This window comes from Acomys minous, assembly GCF_964271855.1.
Source record: "Acomys minous genome assembly, chromosome: 13".
NCBI classification, from domain to species: Eukaryota; Metazoa; Chordata; class Mammalia; order Rodentia; family Muridae; genus Acomys; species Acomys minous.
The window spans coordinates 26,731,415-26,757,138 of NC_140495.1; the positions used below are offsets into that span (position 1 = coordinate 26,731,415).

At 45.0% G+C, this 25,724-nt stretch overlaps 1 protein-coding gene across 1 annotated transcript in view; it reads right to left on the reverse strand.

The window, feature by feature from the left end:
- The window catches only part of GK5 (glycerol kinase 5), a 73,934-nt gene that overhangs the window by 43,334 nt on the left and 4,876 nt on the right, over positions 1 to 25,724 (reverse strand). The window contains exons 2-5 of the mRNA XM_084751757.1: positions 19,885 to 19,978; positions 13,958 to 14,033; positions 6,083 to 6,176; positions 4,511 to 4,642 (exon numbers count right to left, since the gene is read on the reverse strand). Coding sequence (XP_084607883.1) covers positions 4,511 to 4,642; positions 6,083 to 6,176; positions 13,958 to 14,033; positions 19,885 to 19,978 — 396 coding nt within the window. The remainder of the gene's footprint in view (positions 1 to 4,510; positions 4,643 to 6,082; positions 6,177 to 13,957; positions 14,034 to 19,884; positions 19,979 to 25,724) is intronic.

A 25,724-nucleotide genomic window follows, 5' to 3' on the forward strand; every position in this document is an offset into this window, starting at 1 on the left:
AAGCGGCTGGTGCGCATGCCCATGCGTGTGCACACACACCCAGAGCTGAGGCAGTAGTGGGGATCATCGATACAAAAGGCTTCTAGGACTTAGGCTGCTGGGAGCGCCAGTGCTAAATAGATTCTCAGGAAAGCAACAGGAAGAAGACTCATCCTGTTAGCTGTGTTTGTGCCCTCGTTTTGCTAAGATGGCTTTTATAAAGCCATTCTCCCTTCCTGATGCTTGCGGCCTCCGAGGGATGTGACTTCCAGGAATGTGGAGAGCGTTCCGACCCCTGTATACGAATGCTGGATCGTCGCCTCAGACAGGCTAATCAAGGGCTCCACAAAAGATTACACTCCTGCTCCCCGACCCCCTTTTCTTGGGGGACTGCTGACTGAACCCAGTGCTTGGTCATGCTAAGGACGTATTTAACCGTCTGAGTTACATCTCCAGCCCTATTTTATTTTTAAAGATCTACTTTTATATTTTTGTGTGTGGATGAGTGCTCATTTGCTTGAATGCGCGTATGTGCACCACTTATGTGTCAGGTATGTATCCTTGGAGACCAGAAGAGTATGTGGGGGTTCCCAGGAACTAGAATTTCAGATTTGTGGGCCATCAGATGGGTGCTGGGAACTGAACTCAACTCCTCTGCAACACCAGGAAGTAAGTGCTTTTGATCCCTCAGCCATCTCATTTTTTTTGGTTGTTGTTTTGTTTTTATAAGACAGGGTTTCTCTGTGTATCATTGGCTGTCCTAGACTTGCTTTGTAGACGAGGGTGGCCTCAATCCACCTGCCTCTGTCTCTCTGAGTGCTGGGATTACAGGCCTGCACCACTGTGCCCTGGTAATCTCAAATTTTAGTGGCTAGCCGGGCGTGGTGGTGCACGCCTTTAATCCCAGCATTTGGGAGGAGGCAGAGGCAGGCGGATCGCTGTGAACTCAGCCTGGTCTACAAAGTGAGTCTAGGACAGCCAAGACTACACAGAGAAACCCTGTTTCAAAAACCAAAAAAAAAAAATTTAGTGGCTAAAAATTTAAAAGAAGCTTTGAAAAATGGCAGTATCACTGGGTGACGGTGGCACACTAATCCCAGCACGCTGGAGGCAGAGGCATCCACCCCTGTGAATTCAAGGCCAGCCTGGCCTACAGAGTGAGCTCCACGACAGCCAAGCATACACAGGGAAACCCTGTCTCAAAGGAAAAAGAAAAGAAAAATGGTAGTCTCACAGACAGTGAGGTTTATCCAAGGCACACTTATTGTTATTTGAAAACTTTACCCAAATACTCTAAGTTACAGTTGGTGTGGGAGTCTTAGTTGTCCACTTGACACAATCTAGAATCATCTGTGGAGGAAATGTCTTGACTATGTTGGTTGATGTAGGTAGACTGAGCCTAAAGAGAGCTCTGTTGTTCCTTGTATTTGGGTCTGTTTACAGACCTGGCAGAGAACGTGCCAGGTATGGTGACACACACCTTTAATTCAAGCACTTGAGGGAGAGGCCTCTAAAGGGTCTCTGCAATCTCTAGGCTAGCCTGGTCTTTAATAAGAGTTCCAGGACAGGGCTGGAGAGATGGCTCAGTGGTTAAGAGCGCTGCCTGCTCTTCCAGAGGTTCTGAGTTCAATTCCCAGCAACCACATGGTGGCTCACAACCATCTATAATGTGATCTGATGCCCTCTCCTGCAGAAAAAGCACTCATATACAATAAATTAAAAAAAAAAAAAAAAAAGAGTTCCAGGACAGCTAGGGTTACTTAGAGAGACCCTATCTCAAGTCAAAGCTAGAGTGAGAGTGGACACGTACTGACCAGCATCATGCACTCTGTTCTCTGTTCTGACTAAGGATGCAGTGTGACCCTGTATTCTCTGTTCTGGTTAAAGATGTAATGTGACCTTGTGTTCTCTGTGACCAGATGCCTCAAGCTCCTGCCACTGTGACGTACTATAACCTGGAACTATGAGCTGAAATAAACTTTTTCTTGTTTTTTGTTTGTTTGTTGTTTTTTCCAGGACAAGGTTTCTCTGTGTAGCCCTGGCTGTCCTGGACTCACTCTGTAGACAGGCTGTCCTCGAACTCACAGAGCTCCACCTGCCTCTGCCTCCCAAGAGCTGGGATTAAAGGCGTGCGCTACCACGCCTGGCTTAAACTCTTGTCTCAAGATTTTCCATCACAGCTGCTGCACATAAACACTACGAAGACTCAAGATTGTTGGTTTAAAATTACTGAAGGATTTATGTCATGATATTGGTTAAAAAAAAAAACTCAGATATTTTATGGCAAAAACTATAAAAAAATTAAAATTTTAGAACCTCTAAGTAAAGTTTGAGTTGGTCCAGCTAGGTTTAATTGTTCAAGCTACAACCGCTGAGCAGGTTCGACACAGTTCATACGGTCCTCAGTTCCTGAAACATCATCCTCTAGCTGCTCAGCGAAGTACCAAGCCCAGATCCAAAGCACGCCAGAGGGAAAACAGGTGTCAAATACCTTCAAATCAGATAATACAAAAGTGGAAATTCTGGATCTTAGTACTAGACCCCAAAAATGATTTCCTAAAACATGGTTTACCTCTTCTGGTCTCATCTGTTCAACCTGTCTCTCTACCTCACCTCTAACTCGTTCCACACTGCACTGTGGGCGTCCCCCCTGTAGCCTTTACCTCAGTTACCACATCTTTACTGGACCGCCCCATGCCCACGGGGAATTGGCACTTACTATTTATATTCATTATGTGTGATATACAAGTGTATACATGTTTGTACACCTGCAGTCAGTCACCTACACATGTATACAGAGGTCAAAAGTCAGCATCAAAGATCTAGCTCCACTGCTCTCTTTTCCTTCCTTCCCTGTTTTCAGAGACAAGAGTCTCTCTGTGTAACAGCCCTGGCTGTCCTGGAACTCGCTTTGTAGACCGAGCTGGCCTCAAATTCATAGATCCAGCTGCCCCTGTCTCCCCAGTGCTGAGATTAAAGGCGTGCACCACCATGCCTAGCTTAAAGTAATATCTTATTTAGGATTCTTTTGTTGTTGTTGTTTGGTTTTTCGAGACAGGGTTTCTCTGTGTAGCCTTGGCTGTCCTGGACTCGCTTTGTAGACCAGGCTGGCCTCGAACTCACAGTGATCCACCTGTCTCTGCTTCACGAGTGCTGGGATTAAAGTTACTTAGTTTTTTTTAGGATTTATTTATGTATACATATGAGTGTTCTATTTGTATGTATGCCTGTATGACAGAAGAGGGCATCAGATCCCATTATAGACGGTTGTGAGGCACCACATGGTTGCTGGGAATTGAACTCAGGACTTCTGGAAGAGCAGACAGTGCTCTTAACTGCTGAGCCATCTCTCCAGCCCCCTTACTTAGAATTCTTAAATTTTTTTAATCTAAAGTCTTTTCAACTTAGAATTCTTAAGTTAAAATTTTAAAATCTAAAGTCTTTTCAACATATAACTTTAAAAGAAAAAAATGGAATGCTTCATGAATTTGCACGTGGAATGTGTGCAGGCGCCTCCCCCATCTTCTCAGGACTGTTACAGTTTTACTAAGTGTGCTGCCCAAGGAAGCACAAGACACAGCTTTCCTCATATGCCAAAGATGACTAAGATCAATGGGGATTTTCTGATAGAATTCAGGAAAATCTTCAGGGCACGTTGGTGCACACCTATAACCCAGCATTTAGGAGGCAGAGGCTGGAGGAACAGGTGTTCAGTTCTTCGCTGATCCGTCAGGGTTGACATCACAGGACAAATAGCTGTCCTAAGAACTAGAAACACAGGTATATACCGAGAACGCCTAGGTACCAGCTGCCTCGTCCTGCCGCAGGAGCCAGAGGAGGATGGTACAGCAAGGGACTAAGTGCCGCAGCAGAGCTACGCCTGCTCCGAGATAAGAATGCCCAGGGGCTTAGAGGTTACGCGCTTGGCAGGGGGAGTGAAATAATCACCTCGAAATAAGGCCAGATTGGGCTGTCCAGCTTAAAACTGTCTGCAATCAGGAGGGACATCAGCTCGGCAGAGCCTGACCAACTCGGCTCTTACCTGCGTCTAACTCAAGTTCAGCTCCTCACAGCATGCCTCACTTACCCAAAGAGCTGAGAACCTGTCCAGGGCGCACACTCACTAACAGTCTGACAGGTAACGGCAGGGTTATAGAATGCGTCCCCTATAGGAATGTCACGCCACTATTAGAGCTCCTGAATGTAGCCCAGGCCAGCTTCAAACTTACTGTCAATCTCCTGCCTCAAGCCTGCCAATTGCTGGGTTTGCAGGTGTGCACCACCATGCCCAGCACTTGACCTGGGTGGTGTCACACAGACATTTACCCCACAAGACATTGCTGAGTGGCATGTTCCGTTCTGCCTACCCTCCTATCGGTGTGATGACAAGACACGATTTTAAACAGAGATCAAGTGAAGACTGCTGTCTTCCTTTCCCACAGTCACGAACCCCTCTACACACACACACACACACACACACACACACACACACACACACACACACACACACACACACACCATCTTTTCTTACCTCAGATAGGTTTTGTAAAACCCAGATCAATCTCAAGGTAGCATGTTGGGTGGAGAAATAGAAGTGGCTGACCGTTGACATGAGCTTGCTTCTACTGAAAAAGTGAAGGACTCCACACATACCACGCAGTAGCTGTTTTAAAAAACAAAAGATACTTACAAGAAAATACATTTAGGCTGGGTGGTGGTGGCGTATGCCTGTAATCTCATCACTGAGGAAGGCAGAGGCAGGCATATATATCTCTGTGAGTTCAAGGCCAGCCTGGTCTACAAAGTGAGTCCAGTACAGCCAAGGGTACACAGGGAAACCTTGTCTCAGGAAAAAAAAAAAAAAAAAAAAAAGAAAGAAAGAGTACTTGATTTTCTTTTTCCTTCTTCCCTACCTCTTCTCCCCGCCCCCCCACCCCCTTTATTAAGACAGGGTCTCACTATGTAGTTGTAGCTGGCCTGAGACTCACAGAGGCCTACCTGTTTCTGCCTCCCAAGTACTGGGATTAGTAATGTGTACCACCATGTCCAACTTAATCAGTTTCTTATAAAAACAAAACACAAAGGCTGAAGAGGTGGCACAGTGATTAGGAGCACTTGCTGCTCTTGCAGAGCACCTGGGTTCAGTTCCACCACCCGCATGGTGGCTCATAACTCTCTGAAACTCCAGCAGTAGGGGAAGCCAATGCCCCTAAGAACAGGAGGTGGCTCTGAGGTCAAGGAGCTTGTGCACATAAAAGGACTGAAGTTCTGATTCCCAGAACCGAAGTAAATGTCACATGGGTGTGGAGGCCCAGCTGCAACTCCCCCGACACACCTCCTGAGCCACCATGTAATACTGCAGTAGCTGAGAAGACGGGCATTAGGAGTCAGCATCAGAACTGAGCGGTGGTGGCGCACGCCTTTAATCCCAGCACTCAGGGAGGCAGAGGCAGGTGGATCGCCGTGAGTTCGAGGCCAGCCTGGTCTACAAAGCGAGTCCAGGACAGCCAAGACTACACAGAGAAACCATCTCCAAAAAAAACAATAACAAAAACAAACAAAAGAAGTCAGCATTAGAGCTGAGTGGTGGTGGCACAGGCTTTTAATCCCAGTACTTGGGAGGCAGAGACAGGCAAGTCACTGAGTTCGAAGTCAGCCTGGTCTACAAAGTGAGTTCCAGGACAGCCAGGGCTGCACAAAGAAACCCTGTCTGGGGGCATGGGGAGGTGGGGGGGGGGGGAAGGCAAGATCAGAGATACTGAGTATCGGTAATAAATCTACAAGCTGCACCCCGTCTGAGGAGCCTCATCTTTTCCCTGAATAGCAGCACACTTGGGACTGTGGGGTTCTATAGGGAAATGATGCAACAGCAGCTGGCAGTGATGTCAACACTGTTCTCACTGTCAGCACTGTCGCCAGTGTATTCTGGTGGTCTACACTGCAGCAACTATAATGTGCTGAGCTGTGAAAGCCTGCTGGCTATGTCACTGTCTGCTCACTTTCTAAGAAAACAAACAAACAAACAAGTTAGGGGACTCTACAATTAAGTCTAAAGTTAAGAGACAGTTATAGAAAAACAAAAACATTTGATTAAGAAAATTACCTTCATTATGAGAGAATTATTCCACGACTTTACAAGTTCAGCTGCCCTTAGGTCTTGCCAACTAATGAAGTTGTGAAAGTGCTGTCCTGTTTTCCTAAGAAAGATGGAAATAGTAAAGTATAAATCAAATCTACCCTAAAGGTCTGCCACAGAGGGCCAGGGATATTGTCAGGACACTTAGAATGTGTGAGGCCCGGGTTCCATCCTAGCCCTGAAAAAAACAAATACGCCAAAAGAGAAAACAAATAAAAAAAGACACACTACAATTTTAAAATACAATACATTAAATGGCACTTTTTATTGTGTTCTCTTTACATGACGTAACAAATATGTGATGTTAGCTGGATCATGGCTTATTCAGCACTTGAGAGGTTGATGCAGGAGGATTGCCGTAAGTTTCAGGCTAGCCTGGAATACAAAGTGAGACCTTGTCTTATACTACTCCTCAAACAAAAACAAAAACCAAAACAAACAAACAAAAAACCCTAAAAATATTATGTAACATATAGTGTCAGGTTTTGAATAGACTATACCCAAAATGTCTTTTTGAAACAATGTAACATGTATACTTGTAACAACAAAATTACTGACAAGGCCTTAGAGACAAGCTCTGTAAGAGGCAGGGGCAGGGGCAGAGGCTGAAGCCAAGGCAGGCATTTCCCTGAGTTCCAGCTGAGACTGCTCTACACAGTGAACTCTAGGTCAGCCAGGGCTACATAGTAAGATTCTGTCTAAAAAAAAAAAAAAAGGGTGAGGGGTTGGAGAGATGGCTCAGTGATTACAAGCACTGGCTGCTCTTTCACAGGACCCAGGTTCAATTCCCACCACTCACATGGCAGCTCACAACTGTCTGTAACTCCAGTTCCAGGAGTGTACAGTGGAAAGAAAGAACCAATTCCCCAAAGTGCCTCTACAGACACATGGTGACACATGGCCATACTCACACACACATCACTCACTGTGGTGGTTTGAACAGGAATGGCCCTAATAGATTCATGTGTTTGAATGCTTGGTCCATAGGGAGTGGCGATGCTACTGGTGTGGCCTTGTTGGAGAGAGTGGGTCATTGTGGGGGCAGGCTTTGAGGTCTCCTATGCTCAAGCTCCACCCAGTGTGGAGATCCAGTCTCCTCCTGGCTGCTTTTAGATGAAGACATAGCATGATCCTCCAGCACCATGTTTGCCTGGATGCTGCCATGCTTCCCGCCATGATGACAATGAACTAAACCTCTGAAACTGTAAACCAGCCCCAATTCCATGTTTGCCTTTCTAAGAGTTGCTTTGGTCAGCTGGGCACATGCCTATAACTGCAGTACATGGAGAGGCAGAGGCAGGTGGATCTCCGTGAGTTTCAGGCCAGCCTGGTCTACAAAGGGAGCCCAGAACAGCCAAGGCTACACATAGACAACCTGCCTGGGGAAAAAAAAAAAAAAGAGCTGGGCCCAGTGGCACATGCCTGTAATCCCAGCACTTAGGAGGCAGAGGCAGGCAGTTCAATGTGAGTTCAAAGCCAACCTGGTCTACAAAGCATACAGACACATATGATCATATTCCACTTTATCCGTGCATATAGGTGTTTTGGGTTTTTTTTAATGATTTATTTAATTTTATTTCATGTGCATTGTTATGAGGGTGTCAGATCCCTTGGAATTGGAATTACAGACAGTTGTGAGCTACCATGTGGATGCTGGGAATTGAACCCGAGTCCTTCGGAGGAGTAGATAGTTGCTTTTAACCACTGAGCCATCTCTCCAGCCCGAAAAAAGCCTTTTCTTTTGACGCTCCTGCAGTACTGGGGATTGAACCTGAGCTACATGGACAGCCCAGCCCCGGCCTCTCCTACCTGAGGAGTTCTTTTTCTCTGCCAACTGAACCATCTTCAATCCTAATGCTATCACTCTACCATTCGCTTGGGCAGCCCGCACCCCTGGCCACGCCTTCATGGCTTCAGCAAACAGTTTTGAAGGACTGTGTTCCAGACGCTGGAGACAGTACAGAGAACAGAACACAGGCATCACTGCCCTGGTGAATGTACTTTTACCCGGGTACTCAAAGAAATAACCTCTCCAGCGCTTACAGACAACAAGAGCGAAGCCCATGAAGAAGAAAACACAGGAATCTGAGAGTAAGTTAAGGACACGCTGCCTGCAGGGAGGGAAAAAAGGCTTCACTGAGAAATGACACTGGAATTGGCTCTGAGGCGCCACAGCACCGTGTAGGAGGTAAGCGCTCCGACAGAATGGCTGTGTTCTGTGCTCAAAGATCCTCAGGTAGGTGACACATAGCAGAGCTGAAAGGCTAGCATGGCTAAAGGAGAAAAATCACAAGATGAAAATGGGGTTTACTCTGGCTGGAGAGATGGCTCAGAAGTTAAGAACACTGTCTGGTCTTCCGAAGGTCCTGAGTTCAATTCCCAGCAACCACATGATGACTCACAACCATCTTTTTTTTAGAAAAGATTTATTTATGATATATGCAATGTTCTGCCTGCATGTACACCTACACACGAGGAAAAGGCACCAGACTTCATTATAGGTGGTTGTGAGTCACAATGTGGTTGCTGGGAATTGAACTTAGGACCTTTGGAAGAGCAATTAGTGCTTTTAACCTCTGAGCCATCTCCCCAGCCCCTCACAACCATCTATAGTCAGATTTGGTGCCCTCTTCTGGCTTGCGGGTATACATGCAGACAGAGCACTAAATAAATAATAATTCTTTAAAAAAAAAAAAAAAAAAGAAGAAGAAAAGAAAACAGGTTAACTCCCCAGCACTCGGAAGGCAGAGGCAGGTGGATCACTGTGAGTTTGAGGCCAGCCTGGTCTACAAAGCATGTCCAGGGCAGCCAAGGCTACTCAGAGAAACCCTGTCTCAGGAAAAAACAAAAACAAAAAAACAAACAAAAAAACAAAAAGGAAAGAAAATGGGGTTAACTCAAAACACAATACAAAGGAAGCTAGAAGTTGGTCTGCAGTGGCAGCATATACTCCCAACGTCCATCTAGCATAGAGCTCAGACACGTTTAGCTCTATAAAAGGAGAAAACAGGGAGGAACGTGAATGACAGTATCATAAACAAACTGCCTTCCGTCCTGGTAACAGTGTATGCCCTTCTGTGTCTGTGTTACAGACAATTAGTATAACCATTAACACAAAGCATCAAATCCTACAGCAAAAGCTCCATTTGACTAGGGAGAGAATAGTTTAGACAATTGGGGATACAGAACATAAAAGCCCCAAGGGCTAGTGTCGGCTCCTCAAACAACACAGGGAGCTCCTGCCTGAGAGCCTCAGCAGTCACCGAGGGATCTCAGCTTGTGACCCACATTTACACTGCTAATTGGCACATGCCCCGATCTGGGGCTGGTTGGCAAGGTCTCCCTCGGGGACTTGGCAGCTGAAGTAAAAAACAAGTGGTAGTTTATCAAAAGCAGCTAATATGCTGCTTCTAATTATTGCAGAAAGCAAGCTAAGTACATCACGGACTTAAAAAAAGAAACAGAAAAAGTTTAGCTCAGAAGAATATGGGGGAAAAAATTAAGGACTGAAAAACACTAACACTGAGCTTCCTGGCTTTGTACGCATATGGGGGCGAATTCAAGGGAAAAACATGATATTAATACCACAAGGAAGATCAGCTTCTGTGATTATGAATACAGGAATGTGCCATGCCCCGCCCCCCTCCTCCTTGAAAACAACAACAACAAACAAAAACAAAAACAAAACAAACAAACAAACAAAAACCAGTAAAGCCGAACACAATGGCTCAAACCTATAACCTCAGAGTCAAGGAGCTGCAGCAGGAGGATTGCTATAAGTCTGAGGGCATATTTAATGAAAGCTTTTTCTCAAACAAAGCCACATGGCCAGGGAGCGGCCAGTGGGTAATAAGTGACATACAATGTGCTTTTGTAACCCCAGAGCTGGGGAGGTGAGGACCAGAGAACCCATTGGTGCTTACTGGCCAGACTGTCTAGCCAACGGGTCAGCCCAGGTTCAGTCAAACACCCTGACTCAAGACTAAGGTGGCGCACACCTTTAATCCCAGCACTCGGGAGGCAGAGGCAGGTGGGTTGATGTGAGTTCCAGGCCATCCTGGTCTACAAAGCAGGTCCAGGAGAGTCAAGGCTACACAGAGAAACCCTGTCTCAAAAAACCAAAAACAGAACAAAAACAAAAAACAAACAAACAAAAAACACAAAACAAAGCCAAAAAAACCTAAGGTGGAAACCAACAGAAGATACCCAATGTTGACTGATGGTCTCTATACCCGTGTGCATTCATGAACACACACACACACACACACACACACACACACACACACACACACACACTGGGGTGGGGGTGGGGGTGAGATGCTGACTGTGCTAGAACAAACAGTGACTGCTGCACAGGCTCCGGTCTGCCCTTCTCTCAGTGGAACAAGACGTACTTCCTGCTCACTCGGAGCTATCTACTCTGGTGCTGGCTTTGGCATTTGTGGGAATAGGTAGATATTGCCCTCATGACATGCCGCAATGGCTCACGACTGTGCAGTGGGCATAAAAGCACCACACTGGCTCACTGGCCCAGAGTAAGACTCCATTTTGTCATCATCAAGGACAAGGACAGGGCCACACTCATTTCTGCAAAACCAGACTCTGCCTGCAAAAAGTTTTTCCAAACTTCATAAAATATAAGCATTTCAAGATAATAAATTGTTTGACTGCTCTATACCAGTTCGGTACCTAAGCTATCTCAGGGCCTCACCTGCTTTTTCAAAAATCAAAGCGCTGTCTCACTGTCACAGAAAAACTATTGTCTAATACTTGTCCTTCCGGCCGTGGATGACACAGCCACCTGGTCCTGGTGAGAGCAAACTAGGGGACCAATGACCTCATCTCCAACTGTCACCAATAGGGACATTTCCAGCAAGTTCCTTCCCTGGGAACTCTCCCTAGCTGTCACCTCCCTATAATTCTCACATCTGCCTGGTACCTTTTGCCAGCATTCTTCCCACTCCGAATCTCTTTAAATCTGGGAGGGAAGTCGGGCGTGGTGGCCCACACCTTTAATTCTAGTACTAGGGAGGCAGAGGCAGGTGGATCTCTGCGAGTGCAAGGGCAGCCTGGTCTACAAAGACAGTTCCAGAGCCCAGCGGGGTGGCGCACACCTTTAATCCCAGCACTCGGGAGGCAAAGGCAGAGGCAGAGGCAGGTGGATCACTGTGAGTTTGAGGCCAGCCTGGTCTACAAAGTGAGTCTAGGACAGCCAGGGCTACACAGAGACACCCTGTCTCGAGGAGGAAAACAACAACAACAACAACAACAACAACAACGAGAGCTCCAAAATAGCCAGGGCTATTACACAGAGAAACCTTGTCTTGAAAAACTAATAATAATAATAATAATAATAATAATAATAATAATAATAATAATAATAATAATCATCTGGGAAGGAAGAAAACCTCAATTGTAAAACTGTGGCCTGCTTCTCTTTCTTCCACATAGTCTCTACCAGAGAAAATGGCTACTTCTGGAGGCTTCTTCTGGCAATTCTCAAGGGGGAGCAATTTTACAATGTGTGAAGACATTTTGTCCCAAGGGATGGGACATCTACAATGCACAAAACATCCACCATCCTGCAGAGGAGGGCAAGCAAGGTGCCACTGGCTGGACAGCTCACTTGGATTTATTCAGTTATTACCATTTGTGTGTGTGTTTTGAGACAAGGTTTCATTGTGTAGCCCAGGCTGGCCATGAACTGGTTGCATCCATACCGCCTCAGCCACCAGAGCGCTGGGATTACAAGTGTGAGCCACCACGCCGAGCCACAACTCTCCCGCCAGCCTAATATGCCATCAAAGCCTTTGATTCACTCACCCTGATTTTCTCTGCAGGCTTAACTCCTCTCACCTGCTCACCTGGCTGCCCAAGCTCAAGATGTCCTACAGAGTCCAGAGCAAACATTTTACAGTTTTGTTCCTGGTTTTATTTTGATGCCTGTCTCTACAATGCTAGGCTGGTCTTCCAGTCTCAAATTCCCAAGTGCAGGGATATTGGGCACATGCTACCACCGTGTCTGGGTTCCTTTTATTGTTTTATTTTAAAAGTGGTGGGGGGGGAAGACATGCGTTGAAGGCAAGATGGTAGTGATTAAAAATAATAGGCTTCAAAGAAAAAATAGGCTTCACAGTTAAAACCAAAAAGCAGGGGGCTGGAGAGATGTGTCAGAGGTTAAGAGCACAGTCTGCTCTTCCAGAGGTGCGGAGTTCAATTCCCAGCAGACACCTGGTGGCTCACAACCATCTATAATGTGATCTAATGCCCTCTTCTGGCCTGCAGGCAGACACTCAGGCAGAACACTGTATACATAATAAATAAAGAAATCTTAAACAAACAAAACAAAAACACCAAAACCCAAAAAGAACAAAAACCCTCACAAAATTATTAGGGGCTCAGGGTGCTGGTCAGTGGAAGAGTGCTGGCCTAGCCCCTTGGGGCCTTGGTCTAATCCTCAGCACTGAAAAAAAAAGTAATAAACAAAGCCAAGGGCTGGAGAGATGGCTCAGAGGTTAAGAGCAATGACTGCCCTTTGAAAGGTCCTGAGTTCAACTCCCAGCAACCACATGTGGCTCACAACCATCTATAATGTGATCAGATGCCCTCTTCTGGCCTGCAGGTGTACATGCAGGCAGAGCACTGTATACATAATTAATAAATAAATAAATAAATAAATAAATAAATAAATAAATCTTAAACATAAAACAAAGCCAAATGGGCAGTTTGAAACCTTGGCTGTATTCACTGAGTGACCTTGAACAATTTAGTGATTTCTAAGCTTCAGTTTCTTTCCTGGTTTGCTGTTCATATAATTAAAGTTGGAGCAGCGAAGGCACTCGTTCTTCCCTCAGCAGCTATGACAGCCCTGCTACTGTGTCTGCACTGTGTCCTCTTCAGATGCTGCAGAGATGCGCACGACTGTGACCAAGTCTGAGAACATATAGCCTACCCCACTGCTGCGCTTTTCACACTTGCCAGGACCTCTGACTCTCTGTAAGTACGAGGCAAATTTCGCAGACCTTTGTGTTCACAAAGACAATAGAGCAATAGAGAACATTTATGAAAATAGCAATCTCCTTATTGTAACTGCAAGTTTTCTTTCTTTTCTTTCTTTCTTTCTTTCTTTCTTTTATGGGGGGAGAGGAGTTTCAAGACAGCATTTCTCTGTGTAGCCTTGGCTGTCCTGGACTCCCTTTGTAGACCAGGCTGGCCTCAAACTCACAAGAGATCTGCCTGCCTCTGCCTCCCGAGTGCTGGGATTACATGGGTGTGACACCATGCCCAGCTCAAATTTTCTTTTGAAGTGGGGACTCACGGGGCTGGAGAGACGGTGCAGTGGTTAAGAGCAGTGGCTGCTCTTCCAGAGGACCCAGGTTCAATTCCCAGCTCACAGCTGCCTGTAACTGCAGTTTCAGAGGATCTGGCCCTCTCACACAGATATATGCAAGCAAAACCTCAATGCAAATAAAAATAAAGAAATACATCTTTTAAAAAAGAAAGAAATGAGGACTCACTGTATTATCCAGGCTGCCCTCAGACTCAGCAATCCTCCTGCCTCGGCTTCCCGAGCGCTGGAAGTGTAGCTATGCGCTACTCTGCTGCCTTCTATTCTGTGGTTTCGAGTTCACTGAAGTGGATGCCATGCCTGGCTTTTCTCATTATTTTAAGTATGGTAAATTAAGCTCAGATGACAAGCAACACAGATGAGCCAAATGGAAGCCCATTTTATTCCCTCTTAGCCAAATACAAGTGCCCTCTAAACACAAACTGAAACTCCCAGGCAGGTTCCCCAAGCAGCCAACCCCCTGAAACAGTGCTGGCCACACAAAAAGCACTTACTTGTTCCACGTGATAAAAGTGGCTCTCTGTGTCGCTATGCCGAGACCGGCAATCTGATTCATCTGCACTCCTGCGGCTAAAGACAAAGACAGGTGAGTTATGTTTAAAAGCCAGGGAAGTTTAGCTGTGTAAGCATACAGTAAGGAATCTCTGACAACAACGGCTGAGTTTAATAAGCAAAGCATTACTAAGATAAATTTTGAATTACTTTTATTTAAAAGGAAAAAAAGATACCCTAGGTATGAAAAAAACTGTTCTTTTAAAACTTAAAAAGGCCAGGCAGTGGTGGTATACACTTTTAATCCCAGCAGGCAGGCAGATCTCTATGAGTTCAAGGCCAGCCTGTTCTAGGAAACCAGGGCGACACAGAGAAATCTTACCCTGTCTCGAAACAAAACAAAACAAAAACCTTAAAATAGGGGGCTGGAGAGACTGCTCAGTGGTTAAGAGCACTAGCTGCTCTTCCAGAGGACCAGGGTGGGTTCAATTCCCAGCACCACACGGCAGCTCACAACTGTCCAGTTGTAGAGGATATAACACCCCACACAGACATATACGCAGACAAAACATCAGTGCATGTAAAATAAAAATAAATCAATTATCTAAAAAATTAAAATGATAAAAAAAAATACTGTCAATCACACTATATTTTTTTCCCTGATAATACTAAGAAAAACCTGGATTTTTTGTTTTGGTTTAGTTTGGGTTTGGCTTTTTTTGGGGGGGGGGATTGCGAGACAGGGTTTCTCTCTGTCCTGGCTGTCCTGGACTCTCTTTGTAGACCAGGCTGGCCGCGAACTCACAGCGATCTGCCTGCCTCTGCCTCCCGAGTGCTGGGATTAAAGGCGTGCGCCACCACGCCCGGCCTTGGGTTTGGCTTTTTGAGATAGGGTTTCTCTGTGTAGCACTGGCTGTCCTGGACTCACTTGTTAGACCAGGATGTCCTTGAACTCACAGAGATCTACCTGCCTCTGCCTCCCCAAGTTCTGGGATTACAGGCGTGCGCCACTGTTCCCAGCTAAATACCTGAATCTTAGTTTAGGCAATAACCATGATGAAGCTGAATGAAAATCCCTGGATTCATTATATTATTAATTAATTAGTTAATTTTGATTTTTCAAATTAGGGTTTCTCTATGTAGCCTTGGCAGTCCTGGAACTCACTCTGTAGCTTCCTAAGTACTGGGACTATCCCTAGATTTTATTTTACACAGAAATTAGTTTAATTACTGAAGTTGAGATAAAATATTTCAACACAAACAAATGTTAAGTATAGAGATAAAAACCTTGAGTTTTGGTTTCGTATGTTCTGTTTTTCTGAGACAGGTCTTACTCTGTAGCCCAGGCTGCCTCGGATCTCATTACGTAGGCCAACAGCAACCCTCTAAGGTTTGGCTGTTGTTATTTTGTAAAGAGTGTGTATGTGTGTGTGTGTGTGTGTGTGTGTGTGTGTACATATCTGTGTGTGTTCGACACATATGTGCTGGTGCATGTGAAGGCCAGAGAGGAATCTGGAAGCCTGGGGCTGGAGTTACAGGCAGCTGTGAGCCCCCCCCCCCCATATGGGTGCTAGGAGCTGAACTGAGCTTCTGGAAGAGTAGCAAGCAGTCTTAACCAGTAAGCTGTTGTTTTGTTGGGGGGGGGGCAGTTATATGATTGGGGGTGTAAACACATGCCACATATATGTATCTGTGAAGTCAGTTCTCTCCTTCAACCTTTACGTGGGTCCAGTGATCAAACCCAGGTCACCAGGCGTGCGTGCAGCAAGTGCTTTTACGTAGCGAGCCTTCCCGCTGGCCCTGTGCAGAGTTTTAGAGTTCTTGTTTTTCTTTCATGCTGCTGGGACTAGAACCCAGGGCCTCAAGGATGCTACGTAAGCACTGTACACCACTAAGCTAGGTCAGAGGCCAAAAAATGAGCATCGTGAACCAAATGTCCTAAAACATAGACATGTGGGTTCTGTTTTGTTTTTAGACTGGATCTGACTATGCAGCCTTGGCTGTCCTGGAACACACAAGTCCAGGGTGGCCTTGAAGCCACAGAGATCTGTCTCTGCCTCCTGAGTTAGGAATGTGTGTTCTTATAATGTTCTTTTTTTTTTTTCTTCTTTGCAACCAGGATTCATTATGTAGTGTAAGATGGCCTCCATCCTCTTGTCTCAGCCTCCCGAGTGCTGGGATGACATGGCACGTCACCATGTTCGGCTTGTCATATTCTTTTAGAATCAATTTATGTGAGTACTGAGAAGAGTATGTCATTTCCTATATAGTATTTCTTCCAAAAATGTTTAACCCAGAATCTACCCAGGGGGAATCGGACGACCCAAAATGAGAAACAGTCTACTAAACTGGCCTGTGCTTTTGAAAAGGGTCAATGAAAAAGGGCTGGTGAGATGGCTCAGTGGTTAAGAGCAGAGCTGCTCTTGCAGAGGACCTGGGTTCGACACCCAGCACCCACATGGAGGCTTCCAATTGGAGTCTGTAACTCCAGTTCCAGGAAATGTGATGTCCTTTTCTGGCTTCCACAAGCACCAGGTATAGCCACGGTGGGCAGACGTACATTAAAGTTTGCGTATACAAATAAAAGAAAAACAAATAGATCTTAAAAATGTTTTTATAAACTTAACTGTCAGTCTCAAAGAGAGTGCCTCTAGATAGATGGGCAGAGCAGACTGCCATGAAAGCCACACATGCTTGGATCCTAGACTGAAAATCAAGTTATCTTTTTTGTTGTTGTTGTTTGGTTTTTAGTTTTTTTCAAGACAGGGCTTCTCAGTGTAACCCGGGCTGTCCCGGAACTCGCTTTGTAGACCAGCCTGGCCTCAAAATCATAGAGATTCGCCTGCCTCTGCCTCCGAGTGCTGAGATTAAAGGTGTGCACCAGCACTGCCCGGCTGGAAGTAGTTTTAATGAATACTTGCTATGGAGTGTGGGGACTGTGTTCTAGTCACACAGGAAGTGCACCTTCCTATGAGATCATTTTGTAGTGTGTAGGTGTGACAACTTACATCAGAACTGGCCAAAGAGCTCAGCAGAAAACCATAAACAAAGCAAAACTATGCTTCTAGATTGTACAGCCTGGCCTGCTCACTTAACACAGCTAGAGTCACCTAAGAAGAAAGGACTGGGCTGAAGAGGTGGCTCAAAGGTTAAGGGCACTGACTGCTCCTCCAGAGGTCCTGAGTTCAATTCCCAGCAACCACATGGTGGCTCACAACCATCTATAATGTGGTCTGATGCCCTCTTCTGGCCTGCAGGTGTACGTGCAGGCAGAGTTCTGTATACATAATAAACAAATACATCTTTAAAAAAAAAAGAAGAAGAAAGAACCAAGCCAGGTGGTGGTGGTGACACACCTTTAATTTCGGCACTTGGGAGGCAGAAACAGGCAGATCTCTGTGAGTTCAAGGCCAGTTTGGTCTACAAAGAGAGTTCCAAGACAGCCAGGGCTACACAGAGAAATCCCCCCACCAAAAAAAAGATGAAGAAGAAAGAACCTCAGTTGATAAAATGCGGCCATCAGATTGGCTGGTAGGCAGGCCTATGGGACTTAATCATACATATGATTAACAATTCATGTGGGAGGGTCCAGCCTACTGTACTATGGCAGGGCAGGTATCCAGCCAGAGGAAGCAAGTCCTCCAAGGCCACTGTTTCGGTTCCTGCCTTGGGTTCCTGCCCTGACTTCCCTGAGTGATCACAGGACTGACTTCTAAGCTGTAAGGTGAAATAACTCCTCTTCTTTCCCATGTTGCTTTTGGTCAGAGTGTTCCCTACTATTACTAACAACAGGCTCACTGTACAGTCTTTGGCTCTCTCTCTCTCTCTTTTTTTTCTTAGAAACTGAAGATTAAAAACAAGGCATTATGAAGCACATTTTCTACTACTGAGATATGCCCCAAACTTTTATTCTTGCAATTGGTAAAAGAAATTCAGAGATATTAAAAACTAAAAGGGCTGGGCTTTGTGATGGACGCGTTTAACCTCAGCACTGGGGAGGCAGAGTCAGGCAGATCTCTGAGTGTGAGACCATCCTGGTCTACAAAGAGAGTTCCAGGACAGCCAGGGCTACACAGAGAAACCCTGTCTCAAAAAAAAAAAAAAATTAAAAAAAAATAAAAAAAAGAAAAGAAAAGAAAAAGAAAAAAGAAAGAAAGAAAATAAAAATAAAAAAACTAAAAAGACAAGCAGCAAAAACAATCCAGGCCCCCCAAATGTGTTCTTAAACATTATACTAAAGCCAGTGTTTCCCCTTTTTCTTCTTTAAAAAAAATTGTGTATATGTGTGTGGATGTTCTGAATACAGCACCTGCTGACACTAGAAGAGGGCATTGGATCCCTGGAGCTGGATTTACAAGCTGTGGTATGTGGTGTGTGGATGTTGGTGTTGAGAAGCCAGATTGGATCCTCTGAAACAGCAGCAAATCAGGGTAGGGTGTGGTGGGCTGCGGTGGGGTGGGATTCCACTTCTCTGAAGAGTAGGGGAGGGGGGACAGGAAGAAGAGAGGAAAGGTGAGAACAGAAGGAGAGGAGGGAGGGTCTACAGTTGAGATGTAAAGTAAATAAATTTCAAAAAAAAAAAAAAGAAAGAAAGAAAGAAAGAAAGAGCCAGCAGCAAGTGCTCCTAAGCCCTCTTATTTTTCCTTTTTTTAAAGGTTTTTCGAGACAGGGTTTCTCTGTTTAACAATCCTAGCTGTCCTAGACTCTTTTGTAGCCCAGGCTGGCCTCGAACTCACAGCGATCCACCTGCCTCCACCTCCCAAGTGCTGGGATTAAAGGCGTGTGCCACCATGCCCACAGCCTCATTTTTCCTTTTTTAAGACAAGGTCTCCTAAGTAGCTTAAGCTGATCTCAAATGTTACAACAAGTGTGTGACACCAACACACTGCACCAAATGACCATGTAGGAAAACAAAACATATTTTACAACAAAGGTAAATGGGCCATGAATGGGTGAAGAAGGAATGGCTTGTGTTAATCTTCTCTAACCCTGGATGCTGTACCCACCCTAGCGCTAACCTGGGGCATTTGTTATCCTACAGTGGAAAGGAGGCAAACTAGGACATGGCTGCTCTTACTTTTCCTTTATAAAGTAGTTGACTATAAACCACAAATCTCCCAGCAGAATACTGGAAAACTGTAACACCTCCTCCAAAAAAAAAAAAAACAACCCACATTTAAAAGTATATATATATATTTTTCATAATGAAATATATGTAATATGTAAAGTATGTTTATGTATCCATAAACTATTAATTATATTTATAAATACATATTTATATATCATATCTATGACAACTGATACATACAATATAAACCATATGTATAAAATATATATTATAAAAATATTTGTGATATATAAAAATGCTTATACATCTGTATTTTTTTTTGTTTTCTTTTTTTAAAGATTTATTTATTATATATACAGTGTTCTGCCTCATGAACCCTTGCACACAAGAAGAGGGCACCAGATCTCATTACAGATGGTTGTAAGCCACCATGTGGTTGCTGGGATTTGAACTCAGCTTTGGAAGAGCAGCCAGTGCTCTTAATTTGTGAGCCATCTCTCCAACCCCTTGTTTTGGTTTTTGAAACAGGGTTTCTCTGTGACAGCCTTGGCTGTCCTGGACTCGCTTTGTAGGCCAGCCTGGCCTCAAACTTATATAGATTGGCCTGCGTCTGCCTCCTAGAGAGCTGGAATTACAGGTGTGTGTCACCATGCCTGGCTTTGATACTTATTTATATTTATAAATATGTTTATACATATATATGACAAATAATGTATATGATATATAAATATAAAAAGACCATATATGTTATATAATTTATATTTTGTGTATATATATATTATAAATTCTCCCAAATCTAAGGAGAACTCATCAGGAAGAAGTCCACCTTAAGACGATGGTCCTCCTTGTAAACCCCATTACCTTTGACAGCATCTTTTATTACAGCAACAAACTGAGTCCAGAGAGCTTCAGGGTCGATCTCAACCCAGCCAGGTTGGGGGTAAATAGTTTCTACCTAGTCAGGAAAACAGAAGATTTAGGGAAAATGCCATTAGACCATACTGAGAATATCTGCATCCCAAGACTACTGGTTAAAATAATTCACATATCTGCATTTAATTAATATCTGGAAGAACAGACAGTGTTCTTAACCTCTGAGCCATCTCTCCAGCCCCAAAGGTGTCTTTTTTAATAATAAAAACCTTTCTTTAAAAAGCTTTGTGTGGTCATGTCAAATACTAGTTTGATTTAGCACAAGAATGTATATCCTAAGTCTAACAGATAGATATGATTCTATAGATAAAGAAGGTAAAATACCTAAATAAAGTCTTATAAAAGCCTCAGAGATCCACAGAATATGGCATTTAAAAAATGTTTTTATTATTCTAAAGATTTTTTGACAATAAGACAAGTTAACTGCTGGTAACACCCAGCCGACCTCAAAGAGGATGACGAGCATCAAAGAACCTCCTTATGTAGTTGGCTTCAAATGTGGCAAACAGACACTGGGCAAAATGTCCGCATTTCTGCGGACAGAATTCTGCCTAAAAATGGGCAAGCTTGGAGGCAGGCAGAGTCGACAGCCGAACTCTGCCAAGACAGGGCCTCAATACTTCCTGCCTTGCGAATGAGTCTGGCAGAGATATTGGCCGAAGATGAGGCTCCAATGTTATGCAGAGTACTGGGTCTGTCTCAGTCATTTTTTTTTCAGTTTGGAAGCCGCCAACCTGCACTACCCGTTCACTAAGGCATTCAAGTTTTATTCCTTTTCAAGTCTGAGGGGGGTTTAACCAGATAGTTTAGTTTTACAATCAGTTCAGTTGGTTAGGGAATAAGATCGATTTAGATCAAGATAAAGGATTTAAGTTAATAGAGATGAGATATGATAGATATTGAGTTTCATTCAGAAATCTAGACCCAACAAGATAGGAAAGATGTTTACTTCAAGTTTGACAAATACAAATAGCCAAATCACTATGAATATAACATTTATATAACTCATGATTGTCACATGGTTTTCCCTGCTGTATGTAGCTTGTTTTATTCGTGTATAATAAAATAAATGTATATGCTAAAAAAGAAAAAAAATTAAAAGTTTTGTGTAGCTGAGTGGTGGTGATGCACACCTTTAATCCCAGCACTTGGGAGGCAGAGGCAGGTAGATCTCTGTGAGTTTGAGGCCAGCCTGGTCTACAGAGGGAGTCACAGGACAGCCAAGGTTCCATCAGAAGGCCTTGTCCCAAAATTTAAAATAAATAAATAGACAAACAAACAACTGAAAGAAAGCAAGCAGCTGGGACTGGCGTGATGGTTCAGCAGTTAAGAGCCCTGGGTTCAAGTCCCAGCACCCACACATCAGTGCACATCCATCTTCCACTCCCAGGGGATCTAACACCCGCCCCTCTGGTCCTCATGGGCACTGTACACACACTGTGCACAGCCACACTTGCAGGCAAAAGACCCATCCACTTAAATTAAAAAAAAATTTTTAAATCTGGGGGGAAAGGGGGCTAGAGAGGCGGCTCAGTGGCGAAGACTGCTCTTCCAGAGGACCTGGGTTCAAGTCCCAGCACCCACATGGCAGTTCACCACTGTCTGTGAACTGCATGATCTGACACCCTCACATAGACATACTTGCAGGCAAAACACACCAATGCACATAAAATAGAAATAACTTAATGAAAAAATTATATCTAAAAAAATAAATAAATAAGGGCCGGATATCATGGCGCGCGCCTTCAACTCCAGCACTCGGGAGGCAGAGGCAGGCGGATCGCTGTGAGTTCGAGGCCAGCCTGGTCTACAAAGTGAGTCCAGGACAGCCACGGCTACACAGAGAAACCCTGTCTCGAAAAACCAAAAAATTAAACAAACAAACAAACAAAACCAATGTGTTGGCAGCAATTGTAGGTAAATAAAAGGTGACAATAGGAAGCTGGGTACTGGCCAGGTGGCCCAGCAGATGAAGGTGCCTGAGCCCCAGGCCCAGCGCGCACATCAAGGTTCAAAGAAGACCAATGTCACGAAGCTGCTCCTCTGGCATCCACGAGTGCCATGGCACCATGCCAACACATACACATGCATGCCCACACACACACACACACAGTCAATAATAATAGTAACTGTAGAAAAATGCATAAGCCAAACCAACAAATACTGACGGGTATGAAGAATAATTGGGTCTCAACAAACTGCTAGTAAGAAGGCAAAATGGCACAACCAATCTAGAGAAGGTCTGGATGTTTTGCTTGGTATGTATGTATTTTTGGTGTAGTTTGATCTGTTTTGAGACAGAGTATCAAATGTCCTTCAGGCAAGCAGGCTGGGACCAAACTCTCGGCTTAACTTAAAATGGCTTTGAACGGCTAATTCTCCTGCTTCGACCTCTAAGTATAGGATCACAGGTGTGTGCCCCCACACACCACCACCCCCAACCCACCCCGGGCTCAGCAATTTCCTATTAAGATAAACATCCCTTTCTAGGTATGCTAGGCACCTTTAGTCCTAGCACTCAGGAAACAGAGGCAGGAGGGTCTCTGTGAGGCCAGTCTGGTCTACAAAGTGAGTCCAGGACAGCCAAGGCTACACAGAGAAACTCTGTCTTGGGGGGAAAAGATGATAAACATTCATTTCCTATATGCCCCAACACACCCACTCCTAAGTATTTACCCCGGAGATATGAGAGCACGTGCTCCCATTGAAATCTGTACATAAACATTTATAGCAAATCTATCCACAACTGCCAGAAACTGGAAACAATCTAAATAAATGTACCTCAATAGGAGAATGAATGTGGGACGTGTGTATGACAGATTACTACCAGAAATAAGATGGAACGGGCGGGGTTGGGATTCAGTTCAATGGTGGAACATTTGCCCAGCAAGTGCAAGGCCCTGGTTCAGTCCTCAGGACCAGAAAGAAAACAAATGAACAAACCAGCAATGAACTGTGAATATACACAGCACGGGCAAATCTAAAAAAAAAAAAAAAATCAGGTGAATAACGCTGCCCTGAGACACCTACTTATTGTATGATTCAATATGAGACATTTCTTTTTTTTTCCCGACAGTTCTCATTTTCTTTTTAAAATTCCAATAGAAAGAAGTGTTTATGTAGCACATTGCAAGAGGTGGCAGGCTGCAGAGTAACCACCTTGTGTTGCCCCTCCTGCCTCAGGCCTCGCCCTACCATATCCAACGTGTGTGTGTGTGGGTGCACATGTGTGTGTGCATGTGTGCGGGGATGGATGCCTTCCTCCTTTGCCTCTCGCTATGACAAAATGCCCCGGATAAAAGCCAACCGAAGGGTAACCATTTCTCGGGACCCACTCCAGCTACACAGGAGCCGTCTGCTTCCCTTCTCCTAGGCTCTCCCTTCTGAGGGGAAAAAAGAACAACAACTTAAGGCAGCTTCAAAGGCAGAATTTACTCTGGGTCACTGTTCAAAGGCCCAGCTCTCCCAGCACTTGGGAAGCAGAGGCAGGTGGATCACCGTGAGTTCGAGGCCAGCCTGGTCTACAAAGAGAGTCTAGGACAGCCAAGGCTACACAGAGAAACCCTGTCTCAAAAAACAAAACAAAGCAAAACAACAACAAAAAAACAAAGGCCCAGCTCATTATGCTGGGCACGTCAAGGTGCCAGGAGCTGGTCACACCGCATCCATGCTCAGGAGCAGAGAGCTCAAGGTTCTGCGCACAGTCCAGGAAGCCCAGGCAACGGCCCCGCCCACAGGTAAGATGGTCCTCCCCCACCATTAGCCTATTCAAGACTCTCCCTCAGGACCACAGGCAGAGGCACACTCCCACTCCCAGATGGTCAGGTTGACAGCACTAACTGCACACGCAGGCCATTGATGAAGAGTCTCTTACCTCCTCCACCTGGGGCATATCCACTCAGCTAGTCTAGCTAGGCAGTTAGCTCCAAGACCCCCTCCCTCCACCACACAAGCACTGGGATCACAAACATTGCTGCTGGAGATCATACTCTGGTCTTCATGCTCGTATGACAAGTATACAGTAGCCACTGACACCCCCAGTCCCACGCTCAGCTTTTATAACACCTTTAATGCGAGCACTTGGGAGGCAGAGGCAGGTGGATCGCGGTGAGTTCGAGGCCAGCCTGGTCTACAAAGTGAGTCCAGGACAGCCAAGGCTACATAGAGAAACCCGGTCTTGGAAAAAAACAACTAAAAAATAGAAAATAAAACCATTCCTTCTTGCTATTGGGAGGTGGGAGTTTGGTGTGTGGAGGTGATGTGTGTGTGTGTGTGTTTGTGTGTGTGTGTGTGTGTGTGTATGTATGATTGTGTGTGCATACTTATGTGCACATGCAGGTATGCATGTCTGTACTGTAGGGAGGCCAGAAGCCTTCCTCTCTCAGTTTTTCAGATATGGTCCCTCACTGCTTCAGGTAGAGTGGCTGGCCACCAGGCTCCCAGTGATCTGCCGGCCTCTGCCGCTGTTGCTCGCTGTGACTCGATATTCATGCTGGCATTGCAAGCACTTTAGCCACAGAGCCTCGACCCAGCCTTGATGTTTTCCTCAATGAGGACTTGCTATGTAGCTCAGGCTAGCCCTCAACTCCTGGTACCTGGCTAGGTGAGCCTTGCACACTGCATCTAATTTGTATTTTGGTTTTTGGTGTTTTTTTTTTCCCCACCCCAGGCAACTTTAACTCCAACAGCCATCTTTAACTCCAACTCCAGAGACTCTGATGCCTTCTTCCAGCCTCTGCAAGCACTGGCAGGCATGTGGCACACACTCTCACACACAAACACACATACACATAAAAATGTTTCAATTTAGTATTTAAACAGTGTTCTGCCTGCATGTGTGCCTACATTATAGGCTGTGAGCCACCATGTGGTTGCTGGGAATTGAACTTAGGACCTTTGGAAGAACAGCCAGTGCTCCTAACCTCTGAGCCATCTCTCCAGCAATTTTTTATTTTAATAATCTTTAAAAATTTTTTAAATGTATTATTGTGTACACAGTGTTTTACCTGCAGGCCAGAAGAGGGCACCAGATCTCATTACAGATGGTTGTGAGCCACCATGTGGTTGCTGGGAATTGAACTCAGGACCTTTGGAAGAAAAGCCAGTGCTCCTAACCTCTGAGCCATCTCTCCAGCACAATTTTTTATTTTAATAATCTTTTAAAAATGTTTTAAGAGCCTATAGCTTAAAGTTTAACTGATGGCTTGAATGTATGTGTTTGCCCTTGATACTTTTCAAGACTCTGCTAACAGAAAAACATCAAAAATAGCTTAAGTGGGCTGGAGAGTTGGCTCCGAGGTTAAGAGCACTGTCTGCTCTTCCAAAGGTCCTGAGTTCCATTCCCAGCAACCACATGGTGGCTCACAGCCATCTGTAATGTGATGTGATGCCCTCTTCTGACATGCAGGTGTACATGCAGGCAGAGCTCTCTCTCTATATATAAAATGATAAATAAATCAAAAAATGGCTTAAGGATAACCAGGTATGGGCTAGGCACCCATCATCCCAGCACTAAGGAAGTCAGCTGAGGCCCAGGGCAGCACGGATTACAGACACCCTGTCTCAAATGGAAGGCACCAGGACAAGGACAAAGAGAAGAGGGCAAACAGGAGCAGACCGGATTTAACAGGTGTTTTTAATATGAACAGGGGCCAGGCAGGTGGGTAAAGCCTGGCACAGAAGACAATGCCCTGCTCGGATTACAGCGGGCGCCCCAATCAATGCCCTCTCCCCATCTCACTAACGGAAGAGCCGTTCCTCACGCTCTA